Source organism: Chelonia mydas, chromosome 7 (assembly GCF_015237465.2).
Source record: "Chelonia mydas isolate rCheMyd1 chromosome 7, rCheMyd1.pri.v2, whole genome shotgun sequence".
NCBI classification, from domain to species: Eukaryota; Metazoa; Chordata; order Testudines; family Cheloniidae; genus Chelonia; species Chelonia mydas.
This window is the reverse complement of record NC_057853.1, coordinates 123,600,141-123,622,017: the sequence shown is the minus strand read 5'-3', so window position 1 is coordinate 123,622,017 and position 21,877 is coordinate 123,600,141. Positions and strand designations below refer to the sequence as shown.

The 21,877-nt window shown below is 45.8% G+C and overlaps 1 protein-coding gene across 2 annotated transcripts in view; it reads left to right on the top strand.

Annotated features, from left to right (window-relative positions):
* Window positions 1-21,877, top strand: part of ENTPD1 (ectonucleoside triphosphate diphosphohydrolase 1) — a 105,037-nt gene that overhangs the window by 19,965 nt on the left and 63,195 nt on the right. Inside the window, exon 1 of one of the 2 annotated variants that reach the window (XM_027821553.3) lies at window positions 16,288-17,169. The exons of the other annotated variant lie outside the window; for it this stretch is intronic. Within the exon in view, the coding sequence (XP_027677354.1) occupies window positions 17,154-17,169 (16 nt within the window). The 5' untranslated portion in view covers window positions 16,288-17,153. Of the gene's footprint in view, window positions 1-16,287; window positions 17,170-21,877 lie in introns of those variants that run through there. 2 annotated transcript variants of the gene reach the window in all.

Here is a 21,877-nt window from a genome sequence, read left to right as displayed (position 1 = left end):
GGCTAGGCAGCAGTTCTGCGGAAAAGGACCTAGGGGTGACAGTGGACGAGAAGCTGGATATGAGTCAGCAGTGTGCCCTTGTTGCCAAGAAGGCCAATGGCATTTTGGGATGTATAAGTAGGGGCATTGCCAGCAGATCGAGGGACGTGATCGTTCCCCTCTATTCGACACTGGTGAGGCCTCATCTGGAGTACTGTGTCCAGTTTTGGGCCCCACACTACAAGAAGGATGTGGATAAATTGGAGAGAGTCCAGCGAAGGGCAACAAAAATGATTAGGGGTCTAGAGCACATGACTTATGAGGAGAGGCTGAGGGAGCTGGGATTGTTTAGTCTGCAGAAGAGAAGAATGAGGGGGGATTTGATAGCTGCTTTCAACTACCTGAAAGGGGGTTCCAAAGAGGATGGCTCTAGACTGTTCTCAATGGTAGCAGATGACAGAACGAGGAGTAATGGTCTCAAGTTGCAATGGGGGAGGTTTAGATTGGATATTAGGAAAAACTTTTTCACTAAGAGGGTGGTGAAACACTGGAATGCGTTACCTAGGGAGGTGGTAGAATCTCCTTCCTTAGAGGTTTTTAAGGTCAGGCTTGACAAAGCCCTGGCTGGGATGATTTAACTGGGACTTGGTCCTGCTTCGAGCAGGGGGTTGGACTAGATGACCTTCTGGGGTCCCTTCCAACCCTGATATTCTATGATTCTATGTTTAGTCCAAATTCATCACAAGCTGCTAAGGCAAAGCTGTGCCAAAGTTGCTGGAGCTCCTCTTTACTGTGTGCAATGAGCACTGCATCATCTGCAAACAGAAGTTCTGTTATCAACAGGCATTTAACTTTGCCTCTTTTTTGCTCTCAGATGTGCAATGTTGAAGAATTTCCCATCTGATCTTGTATGCAGATGTATACCTTCAGTACTAGATGAGAGAGCATGACAAAGTAGCAGAGAGAAGAATATATCAGAGTGCTGGTGCCAAAATACATCCCTGTTTGAAACCACTGTGGCTGTCAGATCACCCTCAGATTTGACTGTAGTTTTATGCCATCATGGAAGGCTCAGATCAGACTGGGGGGACAACCAATTCCCTCCAACACTAGGAAAAGGCCCTTTGTGCTGAGCAGGTCAAAAGCCTTTGTGAACTTCTACCATAACAAACGTGTATTAATAGAATAAGCCAGGAGGGAAGTTTGTTACCCATTGTCAGAGGGAGGAAGATGAACAAAAAGGCAAAGCATGAGCAGATAACATGTCCTCTCTCTAGAGACAACTGTGTTGTAGACTGGATGGTCAATAACCATGTGAAGGTGTAGATGCTCAGTACCACCACATGAGATCTTGGAGAGGAAGGTTCACTCTGCAGTGAAAATATGTCAATTGGGAATTGGTGCATTTGGTAAGAATAGCCACTAGGTGCCACCAAACTTGTATGTGTGTACATACATGCTTGTAAAAAGAAAGTACTTGTGGCACCTTAGAGACTAACCAATTTATTTGAACATGAGCTTTCGTGAGCTACAGCTCACTGCATCGGATGCATGCTGTGGAAACATCCGATGAAGTGAGCTGTAGCTCACAAAAGCTCATGCTCAAATAAATTGGTTAGTCTCTAAGGTGCCACAAGTACTCTTTTTTTCTTTTTGCGAATACAGACTAACACGGCTGTTACTCTGAAACCATACATGTTTGTGTGTGTGGTTGCTGTTACTGGGCTATGGCTGTGCCAACAGTGGAAAAATTCAGGGGCCCCTGAAGAAGTAAACAAAGATTCGAGGGGTAACTATGATCTTATTCATGGACTGAGTGAGCTTTGAATGCAGCAAAAAAATAACTTATCAGAAGGGAGAAGAATTGATTCTGCCATTCCTCAGAAAGAAGTCACATGGACTCAAGGGCCAAGCTAGCACAAACCAAAATGGTTATTTGTACGTAAGTGATCTTCCAGTTTCTCAAAGAACCAGACAGGATATAACATACTAGATGGACCACTGGTCTAATTCAGCATGGCATTTCCTGGCTCTCGTAGAATAGGGACAAAGAAGAGCATTTTAATTATTTTAAAAGGAACTTTTTTTTTTTTTCAGTCTCATAACTCAGATGGCTCATGTCCGTCCTCCACCCCCCCCCCCCCCAACCCACACACACGTTCCCACACACACCACCACTTTTCTGATTTATCTTTATGGTTGAGATAAAGCATGAGAAATTTCAGCCCAATGAGAGTGGTGGTTTTTTTTTGTTTGTTTTTTGTTCGTTTTTTTGAGAAAGTCACAATGGAGTGAAAATAGGGTTTAGAACCTTAACTGCTGTGATAATAATCTCAAATTTGACACCACTTCAGGGGATGCTCCTCCCAGATAACCTGACACTGAATATCAAGAAAGGAGAAAATTATGGAGTTATTTAGAAACAGCCTGAAGGGAGAAATTAAGGAATTTTAAAATCTATAGCATCACTGTGGAGTCTGTTAAAATCTAGTTAGAGTCCTACAAAGGATAAATGCCCTGGGGAAAAAAACAGGAAGTAAATGCAAGAAAAATAGTATTTAGGAGCGATTAGAGTAACTTAAACCAGGTTTAAATGTCGGCCTTATTTTTAGTTCTCCAGTAACTTTGGTTAACAAAATTTGTTTGACTCGAAGAATGCAGAAGATCTCTCCGTAGCCAGGGATAGTCAATTTGTTTTTTCCTCAAGTCCAAATTTCTTGGTCAAGGAATTGTCAAGGTCCAGGCTCCAGAGAAAATAATAATAAAAAATCCCTAACAATGATAGTAAGTAAATAAAAAGATTTTGGGGTCCATTCAAAAGTGTCTGGTGGTCCAGATTTGACCCACGGTCTGCCAAATCACTAGAGTAAAGGAGGCAATGTGTGAAAACTGTTTTTGAGGTATAGGCAAGAAGTTACCCTAATTTGAAATGAGGACTTGAACATTTCTTTGAGTCACTGCAGCTCAAAAGCGGCTTGTTACAGCCCCTTCAATCTTTCAGTAAAGCTTAGTCACAGGCTAGACTTAATGAACAGAGATTGTAATTAAGCAAAGGGTTTTATTATCATTGTTGATGGTAATTGTATATACACATAAATTCTGCTACCAGCTTACATCCTAGAGAGTGACCAAAGTGTCTTTCTGTACTTCACCATTATAACAGATTCATTTATGTTTAGTTGGGTCTAGGGGCTAGATCAGATTGCTAGATCTGGGTTTGCAGTTTTGTACAATTTCTCATGTATCTGTGTTATTTATAGTGGTGGATATTCTACAGAATGGCAACTAATTTTGTTTTCTTCTTTTCTGCTAAGTATGAAGAAAATTGGTCCTTGATAATGCGTTGGAGAGGTTTTAGTTGGGGGCTGAAGGTGACGGCTAGTGGCGTTCTGTTATTTTCTTTGTTAGGCCTGTCCTGTAGTAGGTAACTTCTGGGTACTCTTCTGGCTCTGTCAATCTGTTTCTTCACTTCCGCAGGTGGGTATTGTAGTTGTAAGAATGCTTGATAGAGATCTTGTAGGTGTTTGTCTCTGTCTGAGGGGTTGGAGCAAATGCAGTTGTATTGTAGAGCTTGGCTGTAGACAATGGACCGTGTGGTGTAGTCTGGGTGAAAGCTGGAGGCATGTAGGTAGGAATAGCGGTCAGTAGGTTTCCGGTATAGGGTGGTGTTTATGTGACCATCGCTTATTAGCACTGTATTGTCCAGGAAGTGGATCTCTTGTGTGGACTGGTCCAGGCTGAGGTTGACAGTGGGATGGAAATTGTTGAAATCATGGTGGAATTCCTCAAGGGCTTCTTTTCCATGGGTCCAGCTGATGAAGATGTCATCAGTATACTGCAAGTAGAGTAGGGGTATTAGGGGACGAGAGCTGAGGAAGCGTTGTTCTAAGTCAGCCATAAAAATGTTGGCATACTGTGGGGCCATGCGGGTACCCATAGCAGTGCCGCAGATTTGAAGGTGTATATTGTCCCCAAATGTGAAATAGTTATGGGTGAGGACAAAGTCTCACAAAGTTCAGCCACCAGGTTTGCCGTGACATTATCAGGGATACTGTTCCTGACAGCTTGTAGTCCATCTTTGTGTGGAATGTTGGTGTAGAGGGCTTCTACATCCATAGTGGCCAGGATGGTATTTTCAGGAAGATCACTGATGGATTGTAGTTTCCTTAGGAAGTCAGTGGTGTCGCAAAGACAGCTGGGAGTGCTGGTAGCGTAGGGCCTGAGAAGGGAGTCTACATAGCCAGACTATCTTGCTGTCAGGGTGCCAATGCCTGAGATGATGGGGTGCCCAGGATTTCCAGGTTTATGGATCTTGAATAGTAGATAGAATATCCCATGTCGGGGTTCCATGGGTGTGTCTGTGCGGATTTGATTTTGTGCCTTTTCAGGGAGTTTCTTGAGCAAATGCGGTAGCTTCTTTTGGTAACCCTCAGTGGCATCAGAGGGTAATGGCTTGTAGAAAGTGGTGTTGGAGAGCTGCCAAGCAGCCTCTTGTTCATATTCCGACCTATTCATGATGACAACAGCACCTCCTTTGTCAAATCAGCGGCACTGCTATGGGTACCCGTGTGGCCCCACAGTATGGCAACATTTTTATGGCTGACTTAGAACAACGCTTCCTCAGCTCTCGTCCCCTAATGCCCCTACTCTACTTGCGCTATATTGATGACATCTTCATCAGCTGGACCCATGGAAAAGAAGCCCTTGAGGAATTCCACCATGATTTCAACAATTTCCATCCCACTGTCAACCTGAGCCTGGACCAGTCCACACAAGAGATCCACTTCCTGGACACTACGGTGCTAATAAGCGATGGTCACATAAACACCACCCTATACCGGAAACCTACTGACCGCTGTTCCTACCTACATGCCTCCAGCTTTCACCCAGACCACACCACACGGTCCATTGTCTACAGCCAAGCTCTAAAATACAACCGCATTTGCTTCAACCCCTCAGACAAACACCTACAAGATCTCTATCAAGCATTCTTACAACTACAATACCCACCTGCGGAAGTGAAGAAACAGATTGACAGAGCCAGAAGGGTACCCAGAAGTCACCTACTACAGGACAGGCCCAACAAAGAAAATAACAGAACGCCACTAGCCGTCACCTTCAGCCCCCAACTAAAACCTCTCCAACGCATTATCAAGGATCTACAACCTATCCTGAAGGACGACCCATCACTCTCACAAATCTTGGGAGACAGGCCAGTCCTTGCCTACAGACAGCCCCCCAACCTGAAGCAAATACTCACCAGCAACTACATACCACACAACAGAACCCTAACCCAGGAACCTATCCTTGCAACAAAGCCCGTTGCCAACTGTGCCCACATATCTATTCAGGGGACACCATCACAGGGCCTAATAACATCAGCCACACTATCAGAGGCTCGTTCACCTGCACATCTACCAATGTGATAGATGCCATCATGTGCCAGCAATGCCCCTCTGCCATGTACATTGGTCAAACTGGACAGTCTCTACGTAAAAGAATAAATGGACACAAATCAGATGTCAAGAATTATAACATTCATAAACCAGTCGGAGAACACTTCAATCTCTCTGGTCACACGATTACAGACATGAAAGTTGCGCTATTACAACAGAAAAACTTCAAATCCAGACTCCAGCGAGAGACTGCTGAATTGGAATTCATTTGCAAATTGGATACAATTAACTTAGGTTACCTTGCATAATGACTTAGCCACTCCCAGTCTCTATTCAAGCCTATTTCCCCTTGTTCCTCCCCCCCACTGTTCCTCAGACGTTCTTGTTAAACCCTGGATTTGTGCTGGAAATGGCCCACCTTGATTATCATACACATTGTAAGGAGAGTGATCACTTTAGATAAGCTATTACCAGCAGGAGAGTGGGGTGGGGGGAGAGAGAACCTTTTGAAGTGATACACTCAGACCATGAAAAAATGGGTGTTTATAAAAAATCCTCACTGCATTTTCCACTTTATGCATCCGATGAAGTGAACTGTAGCTCACGAAAGCTTATGCTCAAATAAATTGGTTAGTCTCTAAGGTGCCACAAGTACTCCTTTTCTTTTTGTGAATACAGACTAACACAGCAGCTACTCTGAAACTTGTTGTATTAGGTGTCTTAAAGATCGCCCTGAATATAAAACCAGTCTATAGAAGCTCCGTAATTAAGGTTGCAAGCAGGGTTCCATTATGAGCCCTATATTCACTCCCTTCTTCCTGTCTCAGAAAATTATCAGCTTAAGTTTGGCATGTCAGCAGTTAACATGCTAAAATTTTCATTCTACTGTAGTTTCAGGGCCCAGTAGTTTGAAGGCAAATCGTCAAACCAACTTTGAATTAGCGATCCTTAAATCTGAGACTTTTTTTTTTTTTTAAGCATTCTGCTCCTCAGAATTGATTATCCTTCACTTACACTAGGTTCAGTCATGATCGCCTCTGCTGAGGGCAGTTGAGTGACACTGGGGTAACACTTGAGAGAAGAATAAGGCCTAAAGTATTTAATTTGTTTGGGTTCCTTATGCTAGAAAACATTTGATTATAAAAATTACACTTTAAAAACAGATGGAAACCATTTAGTCTATGATCTAGAGCAGACATTTCAAACTCTGGGGCCTGGCCCCATCTGGGGGAAAGGAGCTGAATTAGGACTCGCTTCTGTTTACAGTCCTAAAATTAAGAATATGCCAGTGGCTGGGAACCTCCCTGTTAAAGTCCTTCCTGCACCCAGCTGGGTTGCAGGGACTCAGTGTAGATTCTCCTGCACTGACTCCTCCAGCCCCCATGGAATCTGCTGTTGAGTTGACATTTAGTGCAGGGAGAGGTGCTCCCTCCTCTACTCAGGGCTTCCCCTGCTGGTGCACAGGCAGATGGAAAAGACAGAGTTAAGCGGAGGAAGGAGTTTGTCATCTCAGGGCCTTGCTGGCAAGGTGTGGCCTGGGCTTTTCAGATCGTAACAGGAAGTAGGGCCACAATGGGTGAGTCTGCACTGGGATTCCCTCAAATTCTTCATTGCCCCCAATAATTCCCTTCCAAGCTTCCAGACTCTCCTGTCACCACCCATGTTCCCCTGACTCCCTTCAAAGCTTTTGATACGGTCTCCCACAGTATACTTGCCAGCAAGTTAAAGAAGTATAGATCGTTGGGCTGAACAGGTAGTAATCAATGGCTCGATGTCTAGTTGGCAGCCGGTATCAAGTGGAGTGCCCCAGGGGTCGGTCCTGAGGCCGGTTTTGTTCAACATCTTCATTAATATTCTGGATGATGGAATGGATTGCACCCTCAGCAAGTTTGCAGATGACACTAAGATGGGGGGAGAGGTAGATACCCTGGAGGGTAGTGATAGGATCCAGAGTGACCTAGACAAATTGGAGGATTGGGCAAAAAGAAATCTGATGAGGCTTATCAAGGACAAGTACAGAGTCCTGGACTTAGGAAGGAAGAATCCCATGCCGTTACAGGCTGGGGACTGACTGGCTAAGTAGCAGTTCTGCAGAAAAGGACATGGGGATTTCAGTGGATGAGAAGCTGGATATGATTCAGCAGTGTGCCCGTGTTGCTAAGAAGGCATATTGGGCTTTATTATTAGGAGCATTGCCAGCAGATTGAGGGAAGTGACTGTTCCCCTATATTCAGGACTGGTGAGGCCACAGCTGGAGTATTGTGTCCAGTTGGGGGCCCCCCTCCCCACCAACTACAGAAAGGATGTGGACAAATTGGAGAGAGTCTAGCGGAGGGCAACGAAAATGATTCGGGGGCTAGGGCACATAAGTTATGAGGAGAGGCTGAGGGAACTGGGGTTTAGTCTGCAGAAGAGAAGAGTGAGGGGGGATTCGATAGCAGCCTTCAACTACCTGAAGGGGGATTCCAAAGAGGATGGAGCTCGGCTGTTCTCAGTGGTGGCAGAAGACAGAACAAGGAACAATGGTCTCAAGTTGCAGTGGGGGAGGCCTAAATTGGATATTAGGAAACACTGTTTCCCCAGGAGGGTGGTGGGATGATAGGAGGTGGTGGAATCTCCATCCTTAAAGGTTTTTAAGATCCAGCTTGATAAAGCCCTGGCTGGGATGATTTAATTGGGGTTGGTCCTGCTTTGAGCAGGGGGTTGGACTAGATGACCTCCTGAGGTCTCTTCCAACCCTTATCTTCTAGGATTTTATGAATATCCTGCTTCCCACTAGCTTCCCTAGGTACACTTCAGCTCCTGACAGACTAAATGTGGCAGTGACCACATGAACATTCAGCAGTGAGCTGAAAAGGACCACAGGTCTGGCTTGTCAGATTATTGTGGAAAAGAGATTTTTCAAGTTGTTGTAGAAGTATTTTTAAAAAGGTAAAAATGCTGCTCCCTAAATACACTCCTGCAGTTCCTAAAATAATACAATTAATTCTGCCCTTGATATGTTAATACTACTCCTAAGATTAGCACTATATAGTATAAAAAAGGACATGCTAAATGCATTGATGATGGGCGATCATTCGTTACCGAGTATGATCATCTTCCATGGGAGTTATGGGTCCTCAGGTGGCTAATAAGGCCAATCCTTGAACCACAAGTTGTATTACAATGAGGGCAGATGTTTTCAGGCTCAGGAGGAAGCTCTTGACCATGACTGGAGACCAGTCTCTCCTTCCTCCTGCGCCTCTTGTCCTCTTCAGCTTGTCAGCAAGCAAGTTCAAAATGCAGGGGACCATCACGTAGGACTTCACTCCATTTTAAGTGATCCTGGGCAAGTGTCTCCCAAGTATCGATGTCAATATTACTTTTTTTTTTTTAAGGTTGTCCTTCAGCAAGTCCTTATAATGCTTCTGTTGTCCACCCACATTATGGTACCCTTCTTTGAGCTGAGAGAGCAGGACCTGTTTTGGGAGGCGATGGTCTGGCATCTGGACAACGTGACCAGTCCAGTGGACTTGCTGACGGATGATCATTGCCTTGATCTTGGTCTTTGCCTCTTCCAGAACACTGATATTGGTGCGCCTGTCTTCCACTTTGATCTTCAGAATCTTACGAAGGCAGCGTTACAGCTGGCATTGAAATCACTTACAGAATGGATGGAAAGCTTTTCAGGCTTAGCAGGCTGAAAGGCAAGACTAAGATTTTTCACAACATCTATTGTGGACCTTCAGTATGCTGATGACAACGCAATCTTTGCCCACTCTGAGAAAGATCTTCAAACTATCTTGAATGCGTTTGCCGATGCTTACGCATGTCTTAGAGCACTTTAGTCTTCTTGATATTAAGAGTGACGCTATCAGCCCTCTCCAAATGAGGTATTACATGCCCCATGTATCAAAATCAATGGAGTGGCACTGGAGAAAGTCAATCACTTCTTCTACCTTGGAAGTCCTCTGTCATCCAAGGCAGATATTGATGCAGAAATTCAACACTGCCTGAGCTGTGCTAGTGTAGCTTTTTCTCGTTTACAGCACAGGGTCTTTGAAGATCACGACATTTGAACGGATACCAAGCTTCTTGTTTATCAAGCCATTATCCTTCCAACGCTGTTTGGGTCCAAAACTTGGACAACCTATAGACACCACTTGAAAGTCCTTGAGAGGCTAAATGCATTAAAAATTAGCTAACTGACGGATCTCAAAAAGTAGTTGTCATTTGAGGAATCATCACTGAACAGATGTTTCTAATTTTTTTGGACTCGACACTATTCATTATTTTTAATCAATGATCTGGAAGGTAATATAAAATCATTGACAAATGATTTTGTAGAATGACAAATGATGAGGACAGGGTGATCATACAGAGCAATCTGGATCACTTGGTAAAGTGCTGGACACATTAAATATGCATTTTTAATATAGCCAAATGCAAAGTGGATATATAAACAGGAGTAGTACTAGTGATTTGAAGTAGGGAGGTGATTTTACCTCTGCAAATGGCATTGGTGCACACATTTTCAAAAGGATATTGAAAATTGGAGAAGGCACAGAGGAGAGCCACAAATTATTAAAGGGCTGGAAAAAATGTCTTTAACTCTCTGTGTAAGAGCTCAATCTGTTTAGTTTGTCAGGCAGAAGATTGAGAGGTGACTTGATCAGTGTCTAAGCCTAGATCTCAAAGGTATGTAGGCTGCTGATTTCCACTGAAATCAGTTGAAGTTATGAGCCTTCACAGGCAAACAGTTGCAGGTACTAAAGAGCTGTTTAATTTGGAGAAAGATGTAAGAAGAACCACTGGCTGGAATTTAAAGCTGGACAAATCAAAATTAGAAATAAGGCACAAGTGTTTAGCAGTGAGGGGGATTAATCATTGGAACAAACTACTAAGGGAAGTGGTGGATTTGTTATCTCTTGGCTATCCCTACTGGATGCCTTTCTAAATTATATGCTTTTATTCTAACAAAAGTTATTGATGAAGTTCTATGGCCTGTGCTTTAAAGAAGGTCAGACTAGTTCAGAGGTTCCCCCAATTTTTTTTTTTGTTTCCTTTGCAGTTCTCTCTTCAGAGATTCATGTCCCATGCGCATACCCCTCAGCACAGGGAAAGGGGGGGCCCAGATGGTGCTGAGTTCAGAGCCCTTGGTGGGGGGAACCGCACATGACCTGCAAGCTCTAGGACCCCCCCCCCAGCAGGGAGGGTTCAGATGCTAGGGCAACAGGGGAGGGGACTGTAGATGGATCTCATAGGTTCAGCTTTGGGTGAGGGGTCCTTAGCACAGGGGCAGCTTCACAGCCTCATAGTGGGCAAGGGAGGCCAGGGCCTAGAGAAGGGGGAATCCACAGCCTGACCCTTCAGTGAGCACTCAGATCAAATTCTGGGACAGTTCCCTGCCTAGTGCCCCCACTCAATGGTAGAGACCTCAGCAGCAGAACTCCCCGGTCTCCTTGTCAGCCCCCATATCCGCCCAGCAGTATTACCACCTTCCATTCTTCCTGCCAAGCCCCTGCTCCCCTAAGGCAGCTCCCCCTGGCTGGCCTGTCTCCCCCTAGCAGAGCCCATCATCTCCCCCATGCCTAGACCCCTACTGTTCCAAATAGAGCCCTTCCTTCCCCGTCACTCCCCTCCAGCACTCACAGCTCAGCAGCACAGAGCCTCAAAGCTGGGGCCACCTGGGATGCACTGCAAGGTGCCACCTGTGGCCTGACCCACGGAAAGAGGCCAGGTTGGTTCTTGGCCACGTAAATCATATACAGTGAGAGGGCCTGGGGGGTGGGAGGAGAGGCCAAGCACCCGTAGGATGTGGCACAGAAGTAGGGTTGCCAACTTCCTACTCGCACAAAATCGAACATCCTGCCCCGCCCCTTCTCGCATCATTTTTCCCCCACCCCCACCCCGTCGCTTGCTCTCCCCACCCTCACCCACTTGCTCATTTTCACCGGGCTAGCGAGGGGGTGAGGGCTCCAGCTAAGGGTGTGGCCAGAAATGAGGAATTAGGGTGCAGGACGGGGCTCTGGGCTGAGACAGTGGGTTTGGATGTCGGAGGAGGTGAGGGCTCTGGGGTGGGGCCGGGGATGAGGGGTTTGGAGTGCAGGAGGGGGCTCCGGGCGGGGGGGTGGAGCCAAGGGGTTCGGGAGGGGGCACTGGGCTGTGGCAGAGGGTATGGGCTCTGGGCTGGGGGGTGCGGGTTCCAGGAGGAGGCCAGAAATGAGGGGTTCAGGGCGTGGGAGGAGGCTCTGGGCTGGGGTGGGGGGTTGCAGTGTGGGGGGTGAGGGCTCCAGCTGGGACTCTGGTATGGGGCTGGGGATGAGGGATTTGGAGTGCAGGAGGGGGTTTCGGACTAGGGCTGAGGGGTTTGGAGGGCGGGAGAAGGCTCCAGGCTGGGACAGGGGATTGAGGTGCGTTGGGGGAGTGTGTGAATGCTGGGCGTGCAGACTCTAGGATGAGGTGGGGATGAGGGGTTTGGGGTGTAGGTGGCTGCACTAGCCTGGGACCAAGGGGTTTGGAGGGCGGGAGGGGGATCAGGGCTGGGGAAGGGGGTTGGGGTGCGGGAGTAGGTCAGGGGTGCAGGTTCTGGGCGGTGTTTACCTCAAGCAGCTCCCGGAAGCAGCAGCATGTCCCCACGCCAGTTCCTACATGAAAGCGCGGCCAGGCGACTCTGCATGCTGCCCCATCTGCAGCCGCAGCTCCCATTGGCCATGGTTCCCGGCCAATGGGAGTTGCAGAACCGACGCTTGGGGCGGGGGCAGCATGTGGAGCTCCCTGGCTTCCCCTACACATAGGAGCCCCTCTCCTGTTCCCTGGACATCATAGAATCATAGAATCATAGAATATCAGGGTTGGAAGGGACCCCAGAAGGTCATCTAGTCCAACCCCCTGCTCAAAGCAGGACCAAGTCCCAGTTAAATCATCCCAGCCAGGGCTTTGTCAAGCCTGACCTTAAAAACCTCTAAGGAAGGAGATTCTACCACCTCCCTAGGTAACGCATTCCAGTGTTTCACCACCCTCTTAGTGAAAAAGTTTTTCCTAATATCCAATCTAAACCTCCCCCATTGCAACTTGAGACCATTACTCCTCGTTCTGTCATCTGCTACCATTGAGAACAGTCTAGAGCCATCCTCTTTGGAACCCCCTTTCAGGTAGTTGAAAGCAGCTATCAAATCCCCCCTCATTCTTCTCTTCTGCAGACTAAACAATCCCAGCTCCCTCAGCCTCTCCTCATAAGTCAAGTGCTCTAGACCCCTAATCATTTTTGTTGCCCTTCGCTGGACTCTTTCCAATTTATCCACATCCTTCTTGTAGTGTGGGGCCCAAAACTGGACACAGTACTCCAGATGAGGCCTCACCAGTGTCGAATAGAGGGGAACGATCACGTCCCTCGATCTGCTCGCTATGCCCCTACTTATACATCCCAAAATGCCATTGGCCTTCTTGGCAACAAGGGCACACTGCTGACTCATATCCAGCTTCTCGTCTACTGTCACCCCTAGGTCCTTTTCCGCAGAACTGCTGCCTAGCCATTCGGTCCCTAGTCTGTAGCGGTGCATTGGATTCTTCCATCCTAAGTGCAGGACCCTGCACTTATCCTTATTGAACCTCATCAGATTTCTTTTGGCCCAATCCTCCAATTTGTCTAGGTCCTTCTGTATCCTATCCCTCCCCTCCAGCGTATCTACCACTCCTCCCAGTTTAGTATCATCCGCAAATTTGCTGAGAGTGCAATCCACACCATCCTCCAGATCATTTATGAAGATATTGAACAAAACGGGCCCCAGGACCGACCCCTGGGGCACGCCACTTGACACCGGCTGCCAACTAGACATGGAGCCATTGATCACTACCCGTTGAGCCCGACAATCTAGCCAGCTTTCTACCCACCTTATAGTGCATTCATCCAGCCCATACTTCCTTAACTTGCTGACAAGAATGCTGTGGGAGACCGTGTCAAAAGCTTTGCTAAAGTCAAGAAACAATACATCCACTGCTTTCCCTTCATCCACAGAACCAGTAATCTCATCATAAAAGGCGATTAGATTAGTCAGGCATGACCTTCCCTTGGTGAATCCATGCTGACTGTTCCTGATCACTTTCCTCTCCTCTAAGTGCTTCAGGATTGATTCTTTGAGGACCTGCTCCATGATTTTTCCAGGGACTGAGGTGAGGCTGACTGGCCTGTAGTTCCCAGGATCCTCCTTCTTCCCTTTTTTAAAGATGGGCACTACATCAAGCTAGCATGTCCTAAATTCCAGTCTGTGCTTGGATTTTAAGGCAGCATGTCCTATCTCCTGGCAAATTTTAAACTAAAAAAAAATTATTGTTTATATGTCATACAATTAATCTGTGGAATCTACTGGAGCAGGTTATTATTGAGGCAAATAGCTTAGTAAGGCTAGAAAGAAGGGACTAGACATTTGTGTGAATAAATAGTACATCTGCAATTATGCTAATTGTGTTAAAATAATAAAGGCTTGTGATAAACAGACTTCATAATTTAAGGTGATCACCAGCTGGGTGTAGGAAAAATTTCTCCTGCTATTTCAGATGCAGTCAACTCTGGTTTTCAGCGCCCCCAGTAGTAGGAGATTGGCAGCCATTTGTCAGCTTTGTTGTTCTGATTTCCGGGCTGAATTCTCCCTCCAGACCCTGAGCTGTGTGGCAATTACATCTGGTTTCCTCTTTTTTTATTTTTGTATTTTAAAACTTCCTCCCCAGATTGTCGGGAACCTGATCAGAGTACAAATGCTTTTCTGCCTTTGGGAGTTTGTTTTCTTTATAGAAACCTCAGTAACATAGGAGCTATGGTTGCCTTTCCGTAGTTTGTAACGAACACTTAAAATTCTATCCAAAAACAGAGGGAGAAAACAAGTCAAATAGCAAAAGCTGGATCCCGCTTCCCCTTCCAGACTGAGTCTAAATTAGCACGTTATGTGAGGCTACAGAGTCTGCCCTCCCCCTCTCTGGGCCATGGGGAAGTTCCATAGACCCCCATTTCTCAAATGCAGCCACTGTGGCCGCATGCGGCCACCAGGGGGGTTCCCTGCGGCCATGGCAGTTTACTGGGCAGTGGGGAGGGGGAGCATCAGCCCCTCCCCTTCCTCACTGTCACTCCTGCATGCGCGGCCTCTCTAGAGACACAGGTGGGACACACAGGTGAGGAGGCGAGGTGAGCAGCGGGCAGGGCAGGGCAGTGAGGAGGCGAGCGGCAAGGCAAGTGGTGGGGGGGGGCCTGGCGGGGGAGTAAGGAGGCAAGTAGCGAGACAGCAGCAGGGTGATGAGGCAGGCGGTGAGCCACCAGTGAGTGGGGGTTCTCACGGCTGGCAGGGGGGAGTCTGTGGCAGGGGAATCAGGAGGCGAGTGGCAGGTAGGGGACTGAAGAGGGACGCGGGAGGCGAGTGGCAGGTGGGGAGGTGAGGATGCGAGTGGTGGGTACATGGGCAGTGGATGGAGCCCCCCTTTGTGCACAATAACCCCCTCTCTACAGGAACCCTCCAGTGCCTATACTGATGGATGTTAATTATGTAAGTATTCCAAAGAGAGAGAACTAGGAGCAATAGGATGTAATTAAGACAAGGATAATTTAGGAGGAACCTCCAGAAACATTTCTGGACAAGATATTTCATACTGTGGAATAGTCTCCCAGAGGACGTAGTGGAAGCCTCAGTGCTTAGGATGTTTAACCCCAGACTGAACAAAGCAATCATGGATATACTGAAGCTTTGCACTGGCCCTGGGGTGAATGGACTAGATGCTCTCTATGGCATGTTTGTTAGTGACAGAATGGATTCTGAATATGGATTACTGCCCAGTTAGCCAACATTGGTGGTGGTATAGCCCACCTATTTAATGTGTGGTTTCTTTCTGAAAAGTGTCTAAAAATTACCCCTTCTTCCTGGACAGATCTGCTACCTCTTTCTTTCTTCAGGGACATATGTGCAGACTTTACTGACAACAGTTAATATAATGAGGTTGCACAGGTATCAAGGGCAGAATGTGGCCTGCAGAATCTTTCTTACTGATGGTGATGTGTGAACCAGAGAGAGCTGAGCTTGCCTTTCAGATCAAAGGCTGAGTTTGCGAGATGAGCAGTTAGAACAGCCATCTTTTTTCACTTGTATTGAACCACCGTCTGTTGGTGAAAGAAACAAGATTTTGAGCTACACAGAGCTCTTCCTCAGATCTGGGCAAGATACTCAGGGCTTCTACACACCAACACTTACTTTGGTATAACTTAAGTCACCCAGGGGTGTGGAAAAGCCACCTCCCGAGCAACATAAGGTACACCGAACTAAGCGCTGATGTGGACACCATTATGTCAGCGGGAGAAGCTCTCCTGCTGACATAGTTACCACTGCTCAGGGAGGTGGAGTAATTATGTCCACAGGAGAGCTCTTCCGACTGTCTGCAATATTCATGTTACTCTCAGTCACTTTGTGCCAGTCACTTACCCAGGTCAGTTGAATCTCAGATCTCAAGCCAAAGACAGTGCCTGTAGCCAAATAACAGGTTTCAGAGTAACAGCCGTGTTAGTCTGTATTTGCAAAAAGAAAAGGAGTACCTCTGGCACCTTAGAGACTAACCAATTTATTTGAGCATAAGCTTTCGTGAGCTACAGCATCTGATGAAGTGAGCTGTAGCTCACGAAAGCTTATGCTCAAATAAATTGGTTAGTCTCTAAGGTGCCACAAGTACTCCTTTTCTTTTTACAATATATGCTATCTGTTAGACCTTGTATTTAGCTGTGACATTCTGAGTATCTTTTCCAGACCTAAGGAAGAGCTCTGTGTAGCTCAAAAGCTTCTCTTTCTCACCAACAGAAGTTGGTCCAATAAAAGATATTCTCTTACCCACCATCTCTCTAATATCCTGGGATTGATACGGCTACAACACTGCGTATCTTTTTTTTTTACTTGTAAACTGGGCAACCTGCTCCTGGGATTACTAAGAGATGATAAACATGTAGGCTGCAAAGTATTTTTATAGTCATTTTTCAGGGTTTAGCCATTCTTTGAAGCAGGGTGCATGTGTCACAAGCCAAACAGTAAACCAATCCTTCCTCTCTGCAGGAGCTCTAAGTGTGTGAAGGTGAGGGGCCAGGGCACAGAAGATGAGTGTCTGTGGGATGAGGAGCCCAGATCTGTACGGTTGTGATTGGAATTGGTAGATGCAGCAAAGTTTGCAAAAATTAATTATAAATCAACCTCTTTTTTTTTTTCCCGCCCCTCCTTTCCCAGCTGTATTTTCCATTTTTCTTGTGTGTTTGGATCTAGGTGGTGAAATGTAGCAGACGGAAGTGAGGGAGGGCAAAGCTATCTCCTTTTAAGAGTATCTCTTCCTCTCATATACAGTCTGGCCAGAGCCGAGGGAGTCTGCGTGTTAGATGACTTCAAAGACTGATGAATAATTGCTTTCTGTTTATGTCCAGGACACTATTTTATTTTGAAAAGTGCCAGCACAGCCAGACATATATCTGCCTCTACTTCCGTCCCAAAAGGGGAAGGAACAAGGTATTCTCTTTGGCAGCTTTTGCATACTATTACCAAACACTTTGTGGCACACTCTTAGTGGAAGCCTGGGACAGAAGCAGGTTGCATTCATGAGTTAATTTCTGCCTTAGAAGCAGGTCACCCTGTGGTTTTTCATTAAGTTCCTTCTGAGTCATGCAGAGTTAAACTAACCCCTCCCACAGCCATGGACCGTTAAATAGCTCTGTTTCATGTGCACCTCTCACTAAGCAGCTCAGAGCCCGCAGAGGCTGAGAAAGGAGGGGAGAGAACACTGGCACTGATGGACGAGCCAAAGGGTAAGAACAAAAATGAGTTGCTCTGAACTTAAAAAGCAAAATCCGCCTCTAGGAAGGAGGTGGGGGAGAGGAACTTTGGGGAGCTTTTCAAATGGCTCTGACGTCAGGCTCACCACAAACAAAAGTTTGACAAGTTAATGAATATTCATAAGATGTTTATACTCATTAAGATTCGTCATTCTGGAGTGAACTAATTTTGAGACCCTCTTGCAGCCAGATGCATCTCAGAGCAGCACAGACTATACAGTCACATTCATTTCTCATTACAGAACTCAATGCATATGTTCTGAGACGATAAATTCATTGTCAAATAGATTTATTTTGGTCTCTGCTGCATGCAGTTGTCTACGTTCCTTTCCTATTGTGAAATTAGCACACAATTTTCATCTTGGAGTTCAGTTTCTCAGACAGTCTAGAGGGGCACTGACAAGTGATCCTGAGCCACTCGTGTGTGTGTGTGTGTGTGTGTGTGTGTGTGTGTGTGTGTGTGTGTGTGTGTGTGTGTGTGTGTTTGTGTGTGTTGATGGGGGAGGGGAAGAACGATTTGCTGTGTCTGTAAAGAAAAGAGAGGAGGCAAGATGTTTATGACCTTTGGCCCTGGGGCTGTGTTATGTGAATGTCAGCCCAGAGGGTTCCCAGTTGTTGTTTTACTGCAGTTTGAAGAAAGCAGGTATGTGTGAAATTAGCCCCCGGGGGATCATGTCACCCTCCAAGGTTCTTCTCATTTTTCAGTGACACGGGGGTGTTTCTTGCAGAGGGTGCTTCTGGTGGTAGAAGTCTTGCCATGAGACCTCTCAACACAGGGCAGGGAATGGGCAAAAAAGGGCAAGTGTGTGGAGGGGCATAAAGGTGTGAGGGTGCCCTGCTGGGGGGTAAGGACATGAGGGGATATGAAGGTGCTGCTGCAGCAGGACACAAGGAGTTCTCAAAGCCTGGGGACTCTTGGTACACAGCTGGGAGGAATCTCACAGCAATAAGTCTAGAGCAGAGAGTCTCTTATGGGGGCACGTGAGGAAAGACTAATTCTTAGCCCATGTTTGGTGGTGGTGGGGTTGTTTGACAGCAGGGTGGTTCCTGCTAGAGCTAACAGTTGCTCTCCATTCTGGTGCTGGCACCTCTGATTTATCATCCTGGTGACATGAGTAGATACCAGGTGACACCTGTAGCACATTGGCATGAGGTTTCACATCATCAGTGTACACACCCTGGAGCTGAGCTTCAGCCAAACATTGACATCCGCATGGCAACCTTTTTCACAGAGCAGCCTGCAGCAAAATTAAGTCTTCACCTTTTTTCAATACATGATGAGGCTTCTAGATGGCATTGTCATGTAGCCTTCCTTTTATAATCAGCTGGAATATTACACATAGCAGAAAACATATCACCTATCATCTGTTATGTTCAACATCTGGCAGAAACATTTCCTACTTTTAGAATCTGCTTTTTCTGTCTGGCCATTTTATACTCTGTACCGTAACTTGTACTTTACAGTCTGTTGTGATCTATAATTCAGGCTGATGTGAGGATATGTAGCAAGAATCCAGGCAAGTAGGAGTCTGGGCAAAGTTGTAGGCAGAAACTTTGCAGTGAAACAGGGAGAGAAACTTTAGGGATAATATTGTTGTTTCTTCTATTAAAGTTCTTTGTTCAGTGTTAGAAGAAAGTGACTCTTTCTGTAATTCTTTATCATTGTCACAATGACAGGGTGTCAGCAGGTGATTCATTTTGAACCAGAATAAATAAAATGCCAAAGTTCAGCTCTCCTCAAGATTTTTGAGGAGCCCACTGGATGGTCTAAGTGAAAGAGTTAGGTTTATTAAGAACAAAAATTATAGCAGTGGTACAGGCTTGTTACTAGATGGAGATAGTAAAATTGTTGGCAATTATGCAGCAACGTTTAATATTTCTGTTTTGTGTTTCTATTTTAATATTTGTGTTTTGAAAGAAGGAAGATGATTTAGTCATATCAGATGAGGCTGATGAACCATTTTCCAGTCCATTAGTAACAAAGGATGCTAAACAACATTTAGCAGGTATAGGCATTTTTAAATGCACAAGCCCAAATAACTTGCACTCAAGAATCCTAAAAGAGGTGGCTGAGGAGATCTCTGGCTAATATTCATTTTTTAGTAAATCTTGGAATACTGGGGAAATTCCAGAAGACTGGAAGAGATCTAATGTGGTGGTGGTCAAAAAGACCAAGTGGAACAATCTGGGTAATGATAGCCTTTTATGATGAGATTACTGGTTCTGTGGATGAAGGGAAAGCAGTGGATGTATTGTTTCTTGACTTTAGCAAAGCTTTTGACACGGTCTCCCACAGCATTCTTGTCAGCAAGTTAAGGAAGTATGGGCTGGATGAATGCACTATAAGGTGGGTAGAAAGCTGGCTAGATTGTCGGGCTCAACGGGTAGTGATCAATGGCTCCATGTCTAGTTGGCAGCCGGTGTCAAGTGGAGTGCCCCAGGGGTCGGTCCTGGGGCCGGTTTTGTTCAATATCTTCATAAATGATCTGGAGGATGGTGTGGATTGCACTCTCAGCAAATTTGCGGATGATACTAAACTGGGAGGAGTGGTAGATACGCTGGAGGGGAGGGATAGGATACAGAAGGACCTAGACAAATTGGAGGATTGGGCCAAAAGAAATCTGATGAGGTTCAATAAGGATAAGTGCAGGGTCCTGCACTTAGGACGGAAGAACCCAATGCACCGCTACAGACTAGGGACCGAATGGCTAGGCAGCAGTTCTGCGGAAAAGGACCTAGGGGTGACAGTGGACGAGAAGCTGGATATGAGTCAGCAGTGTGCCCTTGTTGCCAAGAAGGCCAATGGCATTTTGGGATGTATAAGTAGGGGCATAGCGAGCAGATCGAGGGACGTGATCGTTCCCCTCTATTCGACACTGGTGAGGCCTCATCTGGAGTACTGTGTCCAGTTTTGGGCCCCACACTACAAGAAGGATGTGGATAAATTGGAAAGAGTCCAGCGAAGGGCAACAAAAATGATTAGGGGTCTAGAGCACTTGACTTATGAGGAGAGGCTGAGGGAGCTGGGATTGTTTAGTCTGCAGAAGAGAAGAATGAGGGGGGATTTGATAGCTGCTTTCAACTACCTGAAAGGGGGTTCCAAAGAGGATGGCTCTAGACTGTTCTCAATGGTAGCAGATGACAGAACGAGGAGTAATGGTCTCAAGTTGCAATGGGGGAGGTTTAGATTGGATATTAGGAAAAACTTTTTCACTAAGAGGGTGGTGAAACACTGGAATGCGTTACCTAGGGAGGTGGTAGAATCTCCTTCCTTAGAGGTTTTTAAGGTCAGGCTTGACAAAGCCCTGGCTGGGATGATTTAACTGGGACTTGGTCCTGCTTTGAGCAGGGGGTTGGACTAGATGACCTTCTGGGGTCCCTTCCAACCCTGATATTCTATGATTCTATGATTCTATGACATCAGTCCCAGATAAAAAGATACAAAAACTAACACAGGATTTCATTAATAACTAGTTAAAAGACAGGAATATAATTAATGCCAATCAACATGGTTTTATAGAAAATAGTCTTGACAAACAAACTTGATTCAACTTTTATGAGATTAGAAGTTTGATAGACAAAGGTAATCGCATAGACTTTTGTAAGGTGTTTGACTTAGAACTTCACAGCACTTTACAATATCAATAACCAGGATGCTATTTTTTTAATGTACATGGTAAATGGATCAAGAACTAGCTAATTGGCAGATCTCAATAAGTAATTCACAATTATTACTGAATGGAGGTGTTTCTAGTGGTGGATTGGTCATTGCCATTTTGAGTTGTATTCATAAGAGCATCACATGGTACAAAAAGGGGATAGTCCTCTGTACAGCTCAGCTGTGACCATTGCAACCTGTGTTTAGTTCTGGGCATGTAACTACCTGAAAGATATAGAAAAACTGATAGTAGCTTAGAGGAGAGCAAGAAATATAATCAAGAAGCTTGAGTGACTGACAGAGAAAAAAATTACAAGAACTAAATAGGTAATAGCCCCTGAGGGCTCCCCTGACTTGCATCGCTGCTTCTAAGGCCCTGCATAGCTTTGTAGGGGTGCAGAATCACTGGTGCAAAGGTCTATTCTGGCCTCTGTGACCCAGGAACCTCTTTGGACTAACTGGCAGAGGGCATGGAGGGCGTCGAATTTTTTGCCGGGATCGCCTGGGTCAAATATATGCACAGTAGTTCACCAAAGGGTGGCTTGTGATGTCTCTACTGAGAGTCAGTAGCCCACTGTTCATCATACTCATTTTTAAATGTATGTATGGGTAATGTTTAAGGAATCATATATCTGTACTGAAAGTTATATTCTTAAGGCAGGTCACCAGAAGGTGATCAACCTGCCCCCATCAGGCAGGAGGGAAGGGACACTTACCTCTTTCTGGCTGGTCATGTGTGTATTGTGTATTATCTGCTTTACAATGGAGGCCAAATGCTAATCAAGAGATTGTAAAATCAACAAAGGAGCACACAGGAGAAGACAACTAGCAGAGAGGGATCATGTTTATGAACAAAGACAATAGATAGTTGGGGTGCAAAGAGATGCCCTTCATTTTTCACTGAGGACACAAACTGTCAGTGTGTTCTGTCTTGTGAAAGGAAGGTCACAGACAACGTGACTGGAAAACTCTGCAAAGACTTTGGGTGAACTATAATTCATTAGAGAGGAAAGTATCTTTGTA